The sequence below is a fragment of the Triticum aestivum genome, chromosome 7B, assembly GCF_018294505.1.
Source record: "Triticum aestivum cultivar Chinese Spring chromosome 7B, IWGSC CS RefSeq v2.1, whole genome shotgun sequence".
NCBI lineage: Eukaryota > Viridiplantae > Streptophyta > Magnoliopsida > Poales > Poaceae > Triticum > Triticum aestivum.
In genome coordinates, this window is record NC_057813.1 from 713,017,823 (window position 1) to 713,039,295 (window position 21,473).

The 21,473-nt window shown below is 46.1% G+C and overlaps 1 protein-coding gene across 1 annotated transcript; it reads right to left on the reverse strand.

Annotated features, from left to right (window-relative positions):
- Positions 1-11,770: 11,770 nt before the first annotated feature.
- LOC123156101 (probable transcriptional regulator SLK2) lies at positions 11,771-19,506 on the reverse strand. Its single transcript, XM_044574269.1, has 10 exons — positions 19,351-19,506; positions 16,855-17,670; positions 16,647-16,775; positions 16,208-16,256; positions 15,186-15,400; positions 14,972-15,040; positions 13,760-13,860; positions 13,505-13,598; positions 13,285-13,354; positions 11,771-13,013 (listed from the first exon to the last, which is right to left on the reverse strand). Exons 2-10 carry the CDS (start codon positions 17,566-17,568, stop codon positions 12,031-12,033), a joined length of 2,424 nt encoding a protein of 807 aa, XP_044430204.1. The 5' UTR covers positions 17,569-17,670; positions 19,351-19,506; the 3' UTR covers positions 11,771-12,030.
- Between the last annotated feature and the right edge of the window lie 1,967 nt (positions 19,507-21,473).

The following is a 21,473-nucleotide window of genomic DNA, read 5'->3' on the forward strand; positions in this document are numbered from 1 at the left end:
ATCCGAATTGATAAACTATACATATGAGTTGATTTGGAATTGGAGAATTAGCGGCTTACCTTGATGTCAATTAGAACTAGGGAACTGTGGAATTGAGATCTCAGTTGGAGTATTGCAAGGCCGCAATGGTGTGCAGGGGCCGGCGACGGCAAGTCTGCGATTTGCGGCAGCGAGCAGGCAAGGCGATGACTCCGCGGCGGCGTGAGAGGCGAGGTCAAGGCTTCCCAAAGTCATGGCTGCGTGGGTGGGTTTCCTTTGAGTGGACGATGCGTGCGTGTAGGTGAAACCTGGCCATTGGATTGAGCTAGCTAACGTGTGTAGGCTACAGGAAAGAGGCATCTGATGTGACGTATGCTGGGGGTTGTAGCAATTCTTTTTCTTATATATAAAAAAATAAGATCCATGGGCACTAGCACCCAAGACTTAGTTTTATAGAAGACGCCACCCGGTTGAGGACTAGAAATTCAACCCTGACAGGATTCGGACCCTGGCCGCAGGGTGCGCCACCGCCCACCCTTGCCACTAGGCGGGCTTCTTCTTTGGAGTTGGGCTTTTAAAAATAAACAAATACTTGACTGAGTGGGGGCAGGGCATTCTCCCGAATGGGGGCACATCCAATACACATCAGACCACCTTAGAGCATCTCCAAGAGGCGCATAAAAGAGCTTCGCACACTAAAAGTTTGTTTGTTTTGGCGTCGGACTGCTCCAGCAAAAGCTGTAGCGCTAAAAGTTTTTAGACGCGCGCTGAAAAACGCTATCGCGCGCAGCATATTTGGGGCGCCAGATTGTGCGCGCTTCACAATTTACACTGCCTGTTTTTGGGCATGTGTTTTTGGGCGCTTGCTAAACCAAAGTTGGTCCCGGCGCTTTAAAAGCGCTACAGTGACGCGCTATAACGTTTATTGGGCGCGGGATTTTTGTGCGGCTGTTGAAGATGCTCTAAGCAGCTGGAAAATGGAGTGGGGGCAGCTGCCCCCACAGCCTATAACCTGGGTCCGCCCTGGCCTAAACTTTCAAATTCTGTGCTGATGTTGTGTCGAATTCTGTTTCAAAATTCCAATGGTCACTGCTTCCTCTCTACTTGAAGTCGATCGTCGACGTAGAAACAGGTGCTCACGACAGGCACCAATCCATCTGTCCGAAACTTAGTCATGGACTCGCCGCTGCCCCCGCCGGCTTACGGGCACGGCTACCCCGACGCCCACCGGCTGGACTTCGTCCTCCTGGAGAAATCAACCTACTTGGCCGACCGTGACAACGCCACCACGGCCAGCTGCGACCTGCGGGGCTGCGGCCTCGAGGGCAGCATCAAGGTCACCTTCTGCGCCGCCGCTCCGCCGCACGTCTCCTACGGTCCTACCTTTGCGTCCACGTCGCCGCCTACGGCCACACAAAGTCAAACCCAACCTCACCGTCCTCACCATTGAGGGGCCCCTCGTCTTCCTCTGCGCCGTCCTCCCCTGCCCGTCTGACATCGTCCACCGCAGAACCAGGGAGTACTTCGTGTACCACGCCGCCGGGCCGTCGCTCGAGCACCTCCCCAGCCCCGGTTACCTGCACACTTTCGTAGAGGCCTCGGCCGCCCTCCTGCGCCGCTGCCTCCGCCACGGAGACGGAGCCGCCAGCCACGACTGCGACGACGCGTGCCGCGGCTACGTCGTGGTCGCGAGGCGCTGCGCGTCCGTCGCGAGGACACCATACGAGCTCTGCCTGTACCACTCCGAGACCGGGGCCTGGACTATCAAGAGGACGGCGCCGCCGGGGAACGCGCCGTACCGCCACCACGTCACGCACAAGGCGATCACCATTGGAGGAGACCGCGGCATGGTGGCGTGGGTTGACCTCGATCTGGGCATCTTCCTCTGCGATGCGCTCGCCGAGAGCCCCACGGTCCATGGTCCCGTCCGCCTGCCGCCGCTGATGCCGCCCAGCTAGGGGGTCGGCACCGGCGACCCGCAGTGCAGCCGCGACGTGTCCATCGGCGGCGGCTCCATCAGGTTCACCCAGCTGGAGGGCCGCAACATGGAGCATGCCTTTCAACGGCGCCGACCCGATGTCCATAGCGGCGGCGGCGCCGGCTTGGCGCAGGGACTACAAGCTCGACTCGGCCAAGATCTACGAAACGAAGGTGCAGTCCGACATCGGCGCGGCACCTCGGCCGACGCTGCGGAGGCTCCACACGGGCCTGCCCGTCCGCAGCCTGCGAGACGACGGCATCGTTTACTTGCTTGGGAAGATCGACTACCAGGACAACGAGCAAACGGCGTGGGTGCTCGCCGTTGACATGGAGACCAGGACGGTGCAGGGAGTGGCTGAGTTTGGGGCAGGCAACGCCATTGGTTTGGGCCAAGCCTATATTGCCAGTGATGTCTCCAAGTAGCTCAAAATGTAATTCACTCTTGTTGTGATTTACTTGCTTGAGGGGGCGTGGTCTTGTTTTTGCTTCAAATCAAAATCTCAAAGAAAAATGTAAGCACAACGACGGCACTTAATTCTCATTTGTCGTGGCAATGGATCAAAAAAATAACTTCCATAAGGCCACCTTCGCCAACGAATGTCGAGCACAATTAATCTAGCCATCAAAATGGTGTCTTCCTACAAAGTATGGTCACTGTCTTTCTGGGGAAAAAAAGTTCGTTACTGTTTATACATAAGGTGTTGGCCTTGACTGTAGCAATTTTGCTCTTCAAATATACATGGGGAAAATTCAGAAAAAAAAAAGATTGTTTCCATAGATACATACATACGGCTTTTACATATGTGGAAAGTTTCATAGGATAACATGCTAATTTTTAGGGCCCAATTTTGGTCCACACATTTGTCCTATTTGTGTACACCACGACATAAAATACATGCTAATGAAAATGTGTACATATATACAACACATACGTATTTGAGGTTTCAAATATTGTTTTCTGATTTGAAACAAATTTGGTTCCATGTAGACCAACAGTAATTTTGACTTTTCAAATGGCATCGACCTTTCAATCCATTATCACAAGTGCCATATATACATTTGAACTCTAAACATCATTGTGCCCATCTTACAGCACCAACCAACTAGGAAAAAATGTGCGGGAAGTGAGACTCTGGTTTCTACATTCGTAAATATTTTTTCAAATCCATGAACGTTCTCTTAAATTAACAAACTTTTTTCAAATCCATGAACCTTTTATCCAAATCTGTGAACTTTTTGTCAAATGCATGAATGTTTTCAAATCCATGAACTTTTATCCAAATCTGTGAACTTTTTGTCAAATGCATGAATGTTTTCAAATCCATGAAATATTTTAAGTTTTTATGATTTTTTTCAAATTCATGAACTTTTTTCAAAATAGATGAACTATTTCCCAAAATCTATGAACTTTTTCAATTTTCTTGAAAATTTTCAAAATTTTGAACTTTTGTTTAATTCGTGAACTTATTTCGAAGTTTCATGAAAATTTTCAAATTCATATACTTTTCAATATTGGTGCTCTTTTTCAGATTCACGGTTTATTTTTCAAATCCGTGAAAAAAAATCAAGTTAATGCTCTTCATAATATTTGTGAACTTTTATCAAATTCGTGAATTGTTTTAAACTCATTAACTTTTTTATTTTAAAAATTGGCAGTCAACAAGAAACCATAGAAAAGAAAATTGTGCAAAAAAAAGTGAACGAATGAAAAAGGAAATAGAAAAGTGAGTGAGCATAGGATGCGAGCAAACGAGCCATGGACACGAGCGAACGAGCAACCATCGGCATGTGTTGGGCCAGGCGCAGTCGGCCAATGCATGAGCGCCACGGAAGGTAAGCGACACTACATGTGCCAAAGAGGAGGTCTCGCTCAAATGTGTAGCGGCGCAGTGGGACTATTGACATTATTTAAAGATAGTAGGGCACGACGTCTACTCGCTGAAAATAAAATTTGTCAACTGAAACATTTTATGGATTGGGCATTAATAACTAGGATATCCAAAACATTTGTTTTTTATGAAATTTGCAAATAAGCAATTCCATTTCACAGCATCACATGCACACTTCGTTTAATTAGTAGAAGGCATATGTTTGTTTCGTGTTTTTAATATATTTAATTTTAAAAAAACATCACAGTTATCTATTTGTTGCATTCTCATTTGCCATGGTCGTATTTTTTATGTTGGCCGGTTATTGAATTAAATCATATGAGGCGTAATCTAGTCGAACCTATGAAATTGATTAGCATTTTTTTAATATATATGAGTTCAATGATGTGTTGATATGACATTCACCTCTCCAAAGAAAATTCCATTAATTATCATCCGAATATTGTAATTGCAATATTTTTTTCTTCATTATGAGGATACATCATAATCTAATTTACGTCTTGTACTCTAATTAATGGTTAAGAATTAAAAAAAAGGTAATATGTTATTTATACTAAACATTTTTACTTATTTTATACTATGGTGTATTAGTAACCCTTTGTTTTTCGGTTGATACACCTTACAAGCTTGGCAAATTCTCTATGTATGTGACAACATTTAACACATGTATATATTACAACTCAAAATTGATGAATATATACAGTTCAAACTCTTATCAGTACACACACACAATTAGTACGGCGGGACTCCGATTTTCTTTAAGCTTCTGTTATTGTTTTTACAATTTTCTTGTGAACATTTTGTAACCGAATTTCATCTAAATCTCGGCAAAGAACATTCACCTAAGGTGTAATTTGTGCCACTTAGATGCACTATAGTGTGTTTATATGTATTTGTGTCTGTTTTTAGTATCTTTAAATATCATGATCAAGATTTTTGACAATCTACAAGTCTACAACAAATATCATAAAAAGGTTTGCAGGGTAGGTTTATCTAGGTTTGGTGTAGCTAAGAGAAGAATTGACAAGTGCATGAGGTTTAATGGTTTGTCCTAGAATTATTTTCTTGGTCTCAAATCCACATTGCTTGTTTTTGCATTATTAAATATTCCATATATCTCCTTTGACCTCGTTCGACAAGCCAGTATTACCATGGTTTGTAAAGCTTTTGCCCGGCCAGGCCCAACATCCCCAAAATTCTCATATGGGCCATTTGGTAGACAAGACTGTCGAGATGTTTGTAAAAGGCGTGGACAGTTTCATGTCTGGAGTGAAACACTGAATTGAGATGTTGTCTAGGTAATGGAAATTTAAGTTATTTGTATCCACTGTATGATGTACGGGAAGGGTCACCGGCCTGCTCGACGGGAGAAGCCGGCGGCCCAATCTCGAATCAAGCAAGGGAAGGGTCACCGGGCGCCCATTAATTGTTCAGTCGGTGGCGCCGCTCCTGGATGGGCACCCGATGTGTGTCCTATCTCCGGCTCTGCAAATTATGAGGAGGCGCGATGACGGATGGGGTAGCGCAGACGGCTGATCTTCCACGGTTGTACCCTCCGTCTGGGAGATGTATCTAGAATAATAATTCTAGATACATCTCTTTTTATCCATTTTGATGACAAGTATTTTCAAACGGGGGAGTACTTCTAAAAGAACAATCAGAGGTGACGCTTCATTTGTGGTTTCGTATAGCCCAGCTCACTGAGTAAGCAGGATTAGCGATGAAAAACCATGCGGGTGAAGGATTAGTGCTGACGTGGCCGCATGGGAATGAATGCAGTGGCGGATCCAGGACCCAGGCGCGGGGGGGGGGGGGGGGGGGGGGGGCTGGGCCGGGCCCTGGGCGTGAAGAAACAAAACTGCACTAAGTACAGCATCATAGGTACTGTAGCAGCACTGTAGACGTACTATAGCTAGCCTAGGGCCTAGGGCTTAGCCAAATCCTGTGTCCGCCCCTGAATGAATGCTAAGTTGGACAGCTTGCATGTTGAGAGAATTGACAGTAGCGAGGATCAACTTCTTAAGAATGTAAGATTGGACAAAAATTAACCAGCTCAACTAGCCAGTACACCATGCAACACACCGATCGAATTCTTAAGTATCACCGGCAGCAGAGCAACCAGCCTTTTTCTTTTTCTTTTTCTTTTTGAGGGGTGGGCAAGCAGCCTTTTTCTTTTTTTAAGAGATGCAAAAACTGCAGCCAATCCAACTAGTACACCTGATGGAGCGGAGATCAATGGCTTACAACGAGCTTTCATTTCTTGGAGATGGTATTCACGGCCGAAAATTGGTAGGAGAGGACGAGCGCTCCTGTTATCTCCCATCATGGAACCTGACGTGGGGATGCGTACTGTACTCTATATTATATGTTTCCTGATGAGGCATGCAGGGCATACACGGAGTTACGAATTGGCATACGTACATAACGGAGGTGGGGTTAAACGGGCGTTTGGCCCTGATGCGGGGATTGGTTATGTGCCAAGGTGTACCAGTGGAACAGCAACAGGGGTAACAGCGCAGTTGATCCCGTTTACGGTGGGGAGCGGTGCTTGTGCGGGCCAACTAGCCCATTTATTATCGGACCGAATCAGCCTCTCCGTCTCTAACTACTTATTTCTTCCAGGAAAAAACACCAGGGAAAAAATAAGATAAGCTAGTGAGTCCAAGGAGTAGCAGCTGATTATGTCATGATTGGCATACAAGGATTAATCTGAATTTTTTTGTTACATCGCCTTCAAAATTACATTTCAACAGTACATCCGCATAATTCAGGGCATCCGACAAATATAGAACATAATTTAGCTATCAGGCACTGCAAGTGAGCTTTCAGGATACAAGGGGAAAATAGCGAAAATCCAGCAATATTTGAAATGATTGGTACTTGCATAGATGAATGACAGGGCGACATTTCAGGGGATTTTACCATTAAAACAGGAATTAAAAATGGAGGCATATGTGTATGTAATGGATAGTAGATGAATATGTCATCAGTAGCACATGGAGATTAATCTGAGATGTTTGTTACAGGACCATGAAGCATGAAATAGTTTTAAACAACACATCTAGACAGCTCAGGGGCTCACGCAAATACATATTACAAAGATGACAGTACATAAGTATTTCAGGTGCATGGTAGAGAGCAGTCAGGATACAGGGTAAATATGCTAGCTGCTTGTATAGATTACTCATGGTTCGATAACAGGATCATGAGTAGGTTGCTTTCCATGTGCAGGTGTTCTTTCGATGCCCTCCCACTCCGCAGATTGAGCATTTTGATTCTTTCCTTTTCTTTTGAGGAGTGTCCCCTCTTAGCGGACACGTTGTGCTCTTGTGACCAGGGCCATGACATATAGTGCAGAACCGTGTTCGTTTGCTTGTACTGCATCCAATACCTGTATCAACTTGTGATGTGACCTTAATTTGTTTGCTCTTTGCAGACCGGTCATCATATGGAGGCTTGTCTCTGCTGTTTGTTGGTCGACCGGCCTTGCGTTTCTGTTCTGGAACTGATAATCCAATGAAATTTTCGACGGCGCTACCTTCATCATCGCTCATGTGTCCATGTTGTGTTCCTTGGAAGAGTCAATTCTGTACCTTTTGTCTTCTTCATTTCAATTCTGTGTTGCAAACCCAAACCATCATGCTCAGCAGCTAAATAGGTCAGTTTATCCATTGCTGCCCTAAAAAGTTCCATCGCACAATCATATGCAATTGGATTTGCATCACCAAGTTTTACAACCTCTAAAGCATGTGTATAAAAATTTGAATGTCTGAATGGTACGGAATTGGCTGAAATCTTGTCTCTTTGTAGGTGTGACAAGTGGGTTGGAAGTATATCTCTTGCATGTTTTGTCCACCTTTTGAGGATATGCTTTGATGGAATTTTGTCTATACCCAAGAAATCAAGAACCTGCAATACAATTTTAAATTGTTGAGTATATACGGTTTTTTGAAGCAAGCCTGAACACTGATCCTACAATTTTTGTCTCAATATGGTGATTCTGTACCTTAACTGAATGGCAGCGTACAGTCCTGTGCGCTTGAAGTTACCACATTCACATGAGAGTTCTTCATCCTCAGCGACGACATGCACTATGTAGTATGTACAGTACTCTGCACCACTTCTCGTATCTCTTTGGGTGGTACCGGTGTAAGTAATATTTCAAACCATTTTTAACTTCTATTTTGTATTGTCCTGCTTCATACAGGATCTCACCAAAATTCTCAAACATAGCTCGAGTGTAGATCTTGCTAGCGTGGAACTCCAATGGTGTGTTCACCTTGTACATAAAAATTTTATTTGTTAGTTTCTAGCAAGATTCGTAAAGCTTAAATTACAAGTACTAATATTAAATGCAGTAACGAAGCAACTCACTATCTTTGGTCGTCGCTCTTCATAGTTATCATTTGCCTCTCAATCAAAAAGAAACCTCATATATTGCCTTCATATGTGCATGGGGCAGCTTGCTGGCACATATCCTTTTAAATTGTTCAGTGCATTTTCACGAAACCATTGCAGCAAACTGGATAATAAATCTATTTCGAACTCACTGAGCATCCACATACTATCTCTTGCATACATTTGGTTCTCTCGACGTTGAGCCTACTTTTTCCGTATCTTATTCCCAATCCAATTTCCCACGAATATAGGTTATAGAAGTCGTAAGCCTCTCCCAATGAACCCAAGTTGTATCCAACAGCTGGTACTACAACGGTATCTGTTCTCTTTTCCGCATATCCTCTTAGGCCTCGTTTGGTTACCCGAGATCCCGGGGGGATCCCCGTCGAAATCCAGGGCGCATGGCCCGCGCGGCAATTCAGCCCGTGGAAAACGATCGCGCTATTTGGTCGCTCACCGCCGGAGGGCTTTCTGGCCCGATCCACGTCGTTTCCCTGGGAGAGCAATCCATGGCTCGAGGGGTCTGGGAGAAAATCCACGTGTTGGCTTCTCTCACGCGATCGAGCTCCACCTAGCGAGCTGGAGCGTTTCCCCTGCGTCTACGAGCCACCAAATGGTGTAATATAAATTAGGAAAATGCTCCCTGTGCGGGAAGGGAATCTCATCTGCCCTTGAAAATCCCCTGGCTGGGGTTTACTACCCTGGTTTTGTTTACCTTGCTGCCAAATTTTCTACCCTTAATGTTTTCTCAAGGGCACATGCTCTTCCAGCACAAGGTGGACGCTCGAGAGGGGCTCGCCCAATATGAACCCTGCATCATTAATACTGAATCAATCTTGAGGGTAAAGGGTTGCCATCCTTTTACTAAAGAATGCAAATTTTACACGTGAGCAACATGTAATACATCAATACATTTGGAGATTTTAAATTATTCAGGTATGTGATACAATACTAGCTTCAGAGTCGAGTATGTACAGAGACAAACTGATGTTTGCCTTCTTTTTCGTCAGGTATGTGGAGACCCTTGCAAATACATTTTGAGAAGTACTTCGGTACAACCCCCCCCCCCCCTCCCCCAATAAACGTAGAAGGGGTAGTATTGTCCATACTAAATTATGTATTTGTGTACCCGCCGTCCGTTGTAGGGCCGGCCGGCCGTGTACGCCCCGCCCCGTACGCCCGCGTCGTACGCATACCGTGCGGTTCGGTAGTGCGACCGGGAAAGGGGAAAAACGACACCTCACCCCGACACCCCATCCCCACGTACGAAACCCTAGCGGCATCAACGCCACCGTCATCCACCGCCGTCACGACGTCGGGCGGCGTCCGTAGTCACCCACGCGCCGTGTCACCGGTGTGGCATGAAACCGACACCCCATCCCCGCCTAGGAAACCCTAGCGGCATCAACGCCGCCGTGGTCCACCGCCGTCACGACGTCGACCCCGACGTGCCTATCTAGTCACGAGCACCGACGACGTCCGTAGTCACCCACACGCCGTGTCGCCGGTGAAACGCCCAACGCTCCCGCGTCAACGTTCTGTCCTGGTAGGCGCCCTCCACGACGTGGGTGGCAACAGCGCATCGGCGTCGACCCAAGGCGAGGACCCCTCTACGGCGCACAGTAGGTTCTCTGGCTCTTTTTTTTTCTTTTTGATTTGTCCATTGCATTTTTTTATGCAAAATGATTCCCTACTTAGCTAAATAAGAGAGGAGAGTAGTGACTTCGTAATGACCTCATAATGATTTTATATGTTCAAATTTGTATGCATGCCACATAGTCATGTCAGTGTTGACGAATTTACTGTATTCGCGATGATGTTGTGGAATGTTGGCATTGATCTCACACCTTATTTGTATGTGCATAGATGGAGCAAGTAACCGGATACGCTAGTGATGATTCCGGTAGCGATAATGGATCCTCGTCATTGAATGCGAACCAGCCTCCCGGAGACAACTATATGAGTTAGGATGAATCGTACAGTGGTAATGTAAGTGCCTTCAATGTTGACCAAAACATATTGAATACAAACTAGTTATTTGTCACTTACATGTCCTTTTAAATTTGTACAGCTACATGGCAATGATGACGATGAGGAATATGATATAGATGAACAATTTTATACAGATAGTGTGAGTCAGGTATGTTGAAAAAATTGTAGGGCAATGATTGACATTAAAATTGTATGACCACTTATTTTACTTTACATGTGCACAGATAAATGCTAATGATGACAATGAGCGTAATAATATAGATGATGACAATGCCGAGAGCGAGGTCGATGCATCTCGTAGTGGGAGCGGTAGCCAAGTAAGTTCTTTACATTATTTATGGTTAGTAACAATACAAGAACAAATTGACATGCAAGGTTATATGTCATATTTTGCAGGGAGGTGTTGATGGTCCTAGCGGGAACGATGAGCAGAGCGATGATGATTAGTTTGACCTTGACATGTGCTATGATGAATATCAGCAAGAGTCACTTGATAGGCATTGGGCAGTGATGGTAAAGACATTCAGGTCATTAGACGAGGTGCACACGTTCTACAACAAGCACGCGAGAGAACGTGGGTTCAGCATCAGGAAGGACTCGCTAAAACGTTCAAAGGATCGCGCAAGGACTGTGCGCTTGAGGAGGTATCTTTGTTCCGCCGCAGGAAAACGATAGGTCAAGTTCTGTACCATGGAAGGCTGGACCCGCAGGCTTAGACCGGAGAGTCGATTCTTATGCGAAGCCCATTTGACAGTTAAGCTTGATAAAAAGCTCAATCTTTGGTATGTCAGCAGTTTCTCTGATGATCACAGCCACACTCTTGCACGACCGGACAAAGTCCCTTTCCTCCGATCTCATAATCAGATCAAAGCATTTGAGAGAGCTGAGATCTTAGCTATGGCTGGAGCTGGGATAAAAAAATATATCATTTTTGACAACATCGTTAGCAGGTATGGATCCTATGCAAAGTCACCATTTCAGAGGACAAAGTTGTATAACATGTGCTATAGGGAGAAGATGTAATTGCTTGCACAAGGTGATGCTGATACTGCCATAGGAATCATGTTGACCAGAAAGGACAGAGATCCAGACTTCTTCTTTGAGCACACAGTTGATGCTGAAGGCAGGCTCCAAAACCTGTTCTAGTGTGATAAAACCTGTTCTAGTGTGATTTGCAGTCACGCCGGGATTATCTAGACTATGGTGATGTTGTCGTCTTCGACAGCACATACAAGATGAACAGGACAGCACATACAAGATGAACAGGTACGTTTATCCTCTGCTTCTGCATCCTTGCAGGGGTCATTCTGATCTTCTTTGTATCGTTCCCGATACTGCAGTCATGGCTCCAATTTAGGAAGACGAAACAAGAATTTTAAGTTCCATCTGTCCATGGTGTGCAAATTTTTAGTTTAAAAAAGAGGTGATTCAAAGTTTAAACAAGAGGCGATTCAAATTGAAAACCGACAAGGGAAGAAGAGAGCATATTTTCTTCCGAGGGCCACAAGAAAATCAGCAAGAATGCAGCACAATGACAACACACAGCATGACATCCCTTAGTTAATAACACTGGATTGCACTGCACTGCTCTCAACTTTCCCAGCCAGATCCCTCACACTCACACAACTGAAGGTTCAATCAGTGCATGATCATCAGAAACTGTTCCGGTCAGCGACACGAAAGCTCAAAAGAAAAAGAAGAAAACCTCCGAATAACTTGCGGCGATTTTACATCAAGCACGACTCAGGGAGTAGATAGAAACTTTAGGTTGAGAGATTTAGCAGTCCCTCCGTCACATGTTCCACGAGTAGGCGCCGCCACCCTGCTGCTCCCCCATGAACAGCCCGCTCTCCGCGAGTTCGCTGCTGATGAGATGGTCGAGCTCGTCCTCCTCGTGCATGGACTCCGCCGCCTTGGGACTCGCTGGGTTGCCGCCGGAAGCGGCCACGCCGGCAGCCGGGTTGCTGCTCACCGACTTGAAACTGCTGCATCGTTGGATGATGCCGGCTCCACTGTTGATCAGATTGCTGGGCCCTGTCGTACCCGTTGGAGCGGCGCCCTCCACGGCTCCGTTATTCATGTGATGTGCCTGGTCTCCACTAGCAGGGTTGTTGGTGATCACGGGTCCCGACACGCTAGGAGGCTGCTGCTGCTGCTGCGCCATTACACGGCTGTTGCTACTCTTGGCTTCTTGCAGCAGCTGCTGGATGAGGTGCTGCTGGTACTGTGTGCTCGCACCAGCCCCGAAACTGTTCTGCTGATGCTGGGGCATGGCTTGCTGAAACGACATGGGATGCTGCTGGAACTGCCCGAGCTGACCTGCACGGAAAGATCTGGACACTTCCAGCTGAACGCCATTGTGCATTCCTGTAGGACCTTTGAACATACTCGATGCCTCGTGCTGAAGCAAGCTCTGGTTCGCGCTCGAGCTCCTGAGCATGTTCTGGTAATTGTTTAGCGCCGCAGTGTTCTGCGATGCCTCCTGCTGAAGCTGGTTTGCGCTTGAGCTTCTAAGCATGTTCTGGTAATTGTTTAGTGCCGTGGCATTCTGTGACGCCTCCTGCTGAAGCAAACCCTGGTTTGCACTTGAGCTTCTCAGCATATTCTGGTAGTTATTTTGTGCCACGGCATTCTGCGGACTGCTACAAATGGTTCCGACACCTGGGGCCTCGTTATTCCCATGGGTGCTAATTTCTGTGTTGGCCCCCTTTTCCTCATGCATGTTCTGCATTGTAAGCTTTGGCCCATTTTGTCTGGGATAGTTCTTCAGGCTCTCTGCAGTTACAGGCAAACCATTAACCAATTTACACCAGACATCACTTGGTCGAAACAGGAAGAGCTGAGCATCAGAACATTGCTGAATCTTCTAGGGAAAAAGATCGGCTGTTTTTTAAAGAAGTGAACACAAATAGTATGCCTAGTTCTACAGTCTGATGCAAACTACATACAAATCATTGGTCATGAAGAAACTGTTTTACAAAAATATAATTCAGCACCCAGGTGAACACTTAAGATGATGCTGATTGGTGAATGTGCATGGTCATACCTATAGGGCCAAGCTTGTTCTTGTGGCTGAAATCAATCAAGTCCTTCATGTTATTCACCACCTCTGATATCTGAGAAGAGCACACAAGCAATCAACACACTGTAGACAGAATCATATAAGGGAAAGAAGCATCCAATATAACTAAGTAAAAGATCAAAGTAATTTTCAGATAATATCGAGGGAAGAGATGGATAAATACTACAAAGGGGACTCTAATTACCTGCAAGCACCGAACATATCTTTTAGAAAGCCCATGTTCATTTAAGCTGTGGTGGTCTAGATTTTTCGCTAGTTGTTGTGATGCTGACGCAAACCTTTGAGAACAACCAAAAAAAATTCATCACATTGATTAGAATATAACAGAAAGCTAGCTCTTATACAGAATGAAATACATACGTCTGTGATTTATAATGCCAAAAGGAACTGTAAGAAGCAAATGAATTTTACACTAGCAATGCATGCTAGGTTTACTAACATGTTGCAAATGGCTTGTGCGTCATTGGTCGATACCCCAGCAGGCCCACTTTCAGTGGCAGCAGCTTGATACTTCTGGGCAATTTGAAGCAGATGATTAACCTGGTAAAACAGAAGCATGTACGTAAGAAAATATAAAGGTGCCAAAATTAAACCATATATAGTTTGCAGACTGGTCTTTCATAATTTCCTGCAACTGGAAAGCAGAAGCTACACTATAGAAGACTAAAATTGCCAAAATATAAGCTTTAAAGTAACAAAGATGTGGTATCCACACTTAGAACCTTGAAGCAGCAGGTGAGGAGAAGAAAAACAGTTTCACTATGCTAAACAACTTAATTTCCTCAAAACATACACAAAACAAGAAATAGCTTCTGCCAATAATGATTCCAAATTTCAGCAGCCATAACACACTAAATTCATGTAGTCAATAAATATAAAAAAAATACACAGAGCCTGTTCTGCAACAAAGAACCAGTACTCTTAAACAGCTGGTTGAAAACACGCCTGTCTTGGCTCGTTCTCGTCAGTACTACCAAGCATTTCACTAATTAGAATCTGGCGCTATTAGCTCAACATATATAATGGTAACTATTTAGTAAGTTAACAAAATGCAATATGGAGGTATACCACCCATGGTATGATTGTTTTGCACAAAATCTTAGAGAAGAAACAATACCAGATTACCAGTATCTTGTAGCATAGAAATGGCACACACACGCAAAAAACTCATCTTGGCCACATAGATTAATTTGGCCATATGAAAACCATATTAACATTCTGCAGACCAGAGCAAACAAAAGCTGCTAGTAATACATGGGATTTCCGGAGAAGAAACCAGCTCATTCTAGAAAGAACTCTTCGACTTCCTTCGTTATTTCTGACATTAGTTCATCCTTGTAATCCTCAAACGAGCCATCATATTTATTCACTGTGCCATCCTCCACAACCCATATCTGGCTCATGGCTAACCAAGACCACACCTCCAGTGAATTCATCCAGAGCGACTACCAGAGCATCAATACTTTGCATGTCCAAGTGATTTGTAGACTTGTCCAGCAGGAGAATGTGAGGGTGTGATTATCACACAGATTCAGATTTATAATTAGGTACACATTTGCTACTTGCTACATAAGTAAAATATATATATACAAAAATGTCAAAGAAAAGAACAGAAGATTTCCAAATGCGCAAACCAGGAAGTGTCTAATACCTGCGGTGCTAGAAACCTGCGAGTGACATACTCATCATGCCGTCGTGAACAGAACTCCCAAGACATAATCTGCATAGGCGGCAATCAGCAGATAAGAATGGTCCTTCCTTGGACCTCATTTGTAACATCCAGATGCTCACTAATGGTCCACAAAATAAGGCACCCAAGACATGGGTGCCAGGGCATGGGCAAGCTACTACATCTAGCAACATACCTTTAGTTCCGGAGTGAATATTATTCTCAGTTGGCCCTCGTGCGTAACATGTAGATAATCATAGATGCTCTTCTGAACAACTTTAGTATGCTCCAGGAGAAGTAATCCATTGGGCAACCGGAATTCATTGGGCATGTCAAGGAATAGATATTCATCTACAACACCATGGTCAAATCGAATTTGACAGAGTCTAGGAAGTATTTCGTAGGTAGCCTCTGTAAGATGGACATAAGAAATGAAAAGGAGTAAGCTCAAAGAGATACATTTTGATATAAATACAGAAAATTAACTAACATATGTACAAATTAAAGTACAAGTTAGGCCGCTGGTATACTTCCGATTTGAACCGTCCACAAATATTTTTATACTATATTAACAGCCTCCCGATTACTACTTAATTTTTTTGCAAAAAAAATATTACTAAATTTTTAGCCTACAAACTTCTTTTTGCTTAGGAGTTGTTTATGGCAGAAATAAGTCTAAGAATACCTAAAAAAATTAGGTGATTTATATTTTAGATATGACTTTCTTCATATGTGAGCATATACTATACAAAACATACGATATGTAAATGCACATTTCGCACGCACATGTGTGTTTTCTAGTCTAAGAGAACAACACATTGAAGGAGCAAAACAGAAAGAGCCCGAAAAAGAGATGTGAAGGTGTTCACCAAAAACAGGAGGAGCGAAGTGCAGGACTACATAAACAAAACGTTGCTGTAGAAGAAATGCAATGCTAAAACCACACACTGCAACACTACCATCTTTCCAAGAGTGTGTTTTTCATTCGTGAATGTGTCCCACAATTCCTTATAGGTGTTATGTGCAGCTAAAGAAAACTATAGCATGCTTGAGTAACACAACCTATATAAGTTATCATGCTTAACTGTTTTCGCATGAACTACAAGAATACTGAATTCGGTGATTATTACAGAATAAACCCATATAAGAGATCAGCATTCATTTTCCAGAAGCATCCATGGAGAAGGATTGAGCAAACTTAGTAAGAAATCAACTTACCATATCCTTTCCCAGTATGTGTATTACAAATATCACAACGCCATGTATCCTGCAACAAGGAGAAATATGACCATGTGATAGATGATTTCATAGGTATCATGTAACATCAAAGGATAACTACCCTTGCTATTGACCATATATGCAGACTAGACACAGAATCAGCTTTAACAGCTTACAATGAATTCATTACATGGAACATATTTTACAATCATATTAATTATTGCATGACAGATTACAATAGCCATTGCCGGCTACAATACAAGTATAGTGTTCCTCACTACCAACAAAGATACTTGATAATCAAACAGTGTTCAATGATCCAATGAGACCATTAAAGAGATGTTAAATAACTTTATTTTGAACATCGATATGAAAGTGATGTTGACATGGCAACTTTCAAGTATTCGAAGGAAATTTCAGGTGAAGACTGTTAACTAACCTGAGCTGTCTGTGGAATAGCAAGCGGAGAATTCCCTCTTTTTTCATATGACGACACACACCATCTTTCTCTTGCTTGTGGTGCAAAATATTCATCAATAAGCTTCCTCCAGTATGTTATGGAATTATTCTACAAGACAGTATGTGAGTAACTGATCTTTCAATGGCTCATGTCTTCTAATCAATGTATATATTGAAGAGACTCTCACCTCTGGACGCTGACGCTTATGATACAAATACTGCATTAACCTACGAGAACAAAGCCCGCTCTCGACAGGTGTCCTAACACGCCCAGGTAGTTGCATCCCAGGCTGTGCTAGCGGCGGCCTCAACTGCGGCTGTCGAGGTATGCCAACTTGAGATTGCTGGATCTGAGGAAACTGTTGCGACAACTGATGCTTCTGTAGATGCTGAATATGTGCCAGTTTCTGCTGCCGGATTAACGCTTGAAGCTGTGGATTATGTTGGCCCTGGAAATGAAGAGAACTCTGGCCTTGGAGCAGCTGCTGAATCAAATGCTGTTGCAGGATATCATCTTGCCTAATATCAACCCTTGGCTTCTTCTGACCATGAAATGAACCATCAGCCTCAATCCCAGGCTGTGATGTTGCACTAGATGATCTCCGCTTCTGCATCTGCTCTTGAGGTGGACTTTGCTGCATGGTAGACCCATCAATGACTGACGAACCAGATATGTTATTGGATGAAAATGACATCGGTGAGGAAGGAAGGCGCATGAATGAATCAGCATTCATGCTCGTACTATGCTGAAACTGGGCACCTCCAGAGAGTGATGAGTTGCCATCGGTAACCAAAGAGCTAACACCAATACTTGGCCCAGAGGAATTTGCAGAACTAACTGGAATGCTACCATTCATGTCCCTGGGAACAAGTCCAAGATTGAAGTGTGGAGCCACAGACATGGAGATCAGCAGTGTTGCAACTCAACCATCACCTTGAAGAATCTTGCTTATTGGCAAAGAACACCACTTGATGGGTGCTACTGAGGATACTCGGATATTTAGCTGGAAAATTAAAAAGTGTGATTATCAGTAAATACTTGGAAGCCATGCAAGACAGCAAGGAAGCTGTCAACATAAAAAATTCTCAAAGCAGTCAGTCTATGAACCAACAGCTAGACAATGTCCTGATTCTAAATTTTAGATCTCAACACTAGAGCAGCCGCCCTGATGCAGAGGCCGGGGGTCATCCTCCTTTTCTAAAAAAGAAAACACTAGAGCAGCCTTGTGTTCTCCGTACATCAGATATCAAACTAGCTGACGTAAAAATGAAGTGTTGATCAGAGCTAACAGGTGAAATACAATAATTTGAACTTCCAGAAGGAATTCTAATTATGCAACCAATTTCAAACAATTCATAGAAGAACAATAGTAGACATAAAACAAGGCAGAAGAAAGATGAAAAATACAAAATTCTTAAATTTGAGCTACAAACCGACCCACAGATACAAAGAAACCCAGCAATGCACAAAACAAAAGAACAACAAACAGTTTAAGTGGCATCTACAGGACGATCAAGTTCACCACAGGGTCAGTCTAATGAACAGAAATTTACCTAGCCGGAGAATCATATGAAATTCAGAAGACATATTTTTATCGTGCAGCAGAGAAAGGAACATTGATTATTATTTTTTTTTCAGATGTGATCGAAAGTCACTAGGAATTCAAATCACTAACCAAGAACCATGAAAGACGGCAAAAAGGCTGTCCAATATCCGTCTGGACATCGAAGTTAGCTCGTCCTACGGCTTACTAAATTCAACCAACGGGGATCAAAAGTTACTGCATTTTTAGTTTCTGCAATCAACTGGTGGACTCCTCTAAGGCTAGACATTTCTAACACCAGAGGTGATCCTTCTGCTTTTTCGGTCTATATCAGCTTTCACCAAGAACTAGTGACCGACTGCCAAGACTATAATCTTCCGGATCAAGCTAAGGAAACAAAATTTAACACAAACATTCACACTCACAACCTACCACTAACTGACAACACTCCGTGGCATAATGCACATAAAAAAACTAGAATTTCTTTTAGAAAGGGGGGATATGAGCCCCCAACAGCTAAAGTGCTAGAATAAGAATCTTCTACCAACACCTTGAAGAATCTTGCTTATTGGCATCAAGCTTATAGGAAACTAAAATTAACACCGTGATGGAATGCACATAAAAAAAAACTACTATTTAAAAAAAAGAGGGATTTGAGAACAAGAAGCACACAAGAGACAGATCCCTCCAGCAGGCTAAAGTGCTGCAACAAGAATCTCCTGCCACACAACAACATAAACTACAGATAATGAACGGGAAACAGCCTCGCCCCCTCTACCAACTCTACCGTCCGCGCTGAGCGGGCCGGCGGAGCAGGACGTACGGAAAAATCCCCAAATCTTTCCTCCCGGAGCCGCCGCGGGTAAAGTAAAACCCTAGCCTTGCTCGCCCGGCGCGGACGCAACCCACCCCGACAGAGGGGAAAGGAGAGGGCGGGGGACCCCCGAGCAAAATCCGCCCGGCGGCCGGCCGGAGCTGCATTGGGGGCGCCGGGACCCCTCTCCCCGGGCCCAAGAAACGGAAAAAAGAAGCTCCCCCGGGACGCCCGAGCACGGACGAACCCCCGCGGGAGGAGGAGCGCGGGTGGGGAGGCCGTCGCGGCGTCGGAGCGGCGGCCGAGGAGCGGAGAAAGGGCATCACCTTCGCCGGCGTCGGAGCGGTGGCTGCTCCAGTCGCTCCTCCTCTGCTTCAGTTCGTTCCTCGCCTTGCCTGGGTCTGCGAGACGGGTGGGCGACCGGCCGGGACCCCGACCCGGCCCGCTTTGACCGCCCTTGAAGCGCCCCGGGCCGTCGGATCGGGATCGCTCGCGCGTGGGGGGCCGCGTGCGCGGCGCGGCGGGATTGGGCCCGCGGCCCAGGTGTCAGCGGCGCGGGTCGCCTCGGCCGTGGCGGAGGGGGCCGCGCGCACGTGGAGCGTGGCGCCGACACGCGGGCTCCCCCGACGTGGCCCCACCTTCCGGTGAGCGGAGGCGTGAGCGCGGGTCAGAGGACCGGTGTAAGTTTTTCTCCTTTTTTTAAAAAAAAACAGGACCGGTGTAAGTTTACTGTAGCTTGGTCCCCGTGCAGCAGTTATTTCCTCAATCAATAAGGGCATCTCCAACAGTTGTATGATCATCGTTGGTAAAGTTGCCACGTAGACTATTTTGATAACATGGCACATAATAAAAGAAGAGAGAGAATGAAACCGTATGAACCTGAAGCAACGCTTCGTGCACAAGCTCCGAGGCAAGTCTGTTCAATTCTTCAACATTTAGTGGACCCACCTAGTTATTTAACATACACCTCATTGAAGAGTCTATATGATGTGCTGTTGGCTGTTGACGTGGACACTTATACCAACCATTGTACATACAAACTATTGCAGATGCTCTAAGGCCAACTCCACCGCACGACCCCAAACGGACGTCCGGTTTGACCGGATTTTGTCCCTTTGGGGCGGCAATGGGTTCGCCCATGTCCGCGTCTATTCATGGGTCATGGGTGCGCCCAGCGCGTGGCCACACCCCAAATCTTGTCCGTGTTGGACGTGTTTAAGAAAAACATAAAAACATAAATAAAATGACTTACAAAGTAAATTAACGCAATTTTAAAAACTTAAAACTTAAGTTAGGTCCATGCCACAAAACGGCCCAGTTTCATGTCCAACTTGACATAATTAAACATGAAAAAGAAAATAAAAAACAGCAGCCGCCGCCAGCGCGCTCCTGCTTGTGCCCGTCGATGTTGTCGTCATCGCCGTCTACACTGGCCGCCGGTGTCGTCGTCATCGCTGACGAGGTCGACGTAGACCGGCGGCGCCTAGAGGTGGGACGGCGGCGCGTGGTACACAGGGGCGGCCTGGAAGGCCGAAGGTGCCTGCACCACCTCCTCCCATGGCGAAGCCTCCCGCTCCGGTGATCGCGGCGGCGTGGGGCACCAATTCACGGCCCCACGGCGTCGGCCATCTCCGGCGCTGTGCACGACCAGCTCCATTGCTGGCCCACCAGGCCGGGGTGGAACGCGGCCACCGGCTCCTCCTCCATCGCCTCCTCCCTCCTTTCCTCCTCTTCCTTGACGGCCGCCATCTGCAGCTCCAGTAAGGCGACGTCGCCGGCGGCAGAGAGTGCCATGGCCTCCTCCAAGCCGTCCCATTGGCGCCCGCGCACCTCCCGACGTGCTCGCCGCGGCCCCGACACCGTGCCGGCGAAGTAGGACGCGCGGCGTGTGTCGTGCTCGTCCAGGAGCCAGGTGTCCCAGAGCTCGGAGTCGGGGGCATACCTGTGGTCGTAGTACAGGTCGTCGGGGAGGAGGCGGCGGCGGCGCGCGATCTCATCGCGCCGGGCACGGCTGCTCGCTGGCACCGGCGGGATGGGGACCTGGTCAGCGGAGAGGTGCCATCAGTTGGGGAGGTGGATGTCACTCCACGGGACCGGCGTCCTCGTCTCCAAGTACCGCCGACACACGTCCGCGCAGAGGTACTGCCGGGCGCGCTCGCCGACGGGCCTAGGGGCGATGGCGAGGGGGGCCGGCGCGGGGGCTCGGCGGGAGGAGCGCGGCGGTGACGCGGGCTCCTCGTTCTTCACGGAGCCGCGACGGCGGCCCAAGGAGGAGCCGGCCTCGCGGTCGTGCTTCCCCTTGCGGCCGTAGTTCCAAAGGCCCATGGCTACGGCCGGCCGGCAAGGTCGACGACGGGGAGAGTTTAGGGTTTCAAGGGTTTCGAGGGTGTCGGGTTTCGAGGGGGCAGAGAGGGGCCGGAGTGGGGAGTGTGGACGACGACCGGTCCAC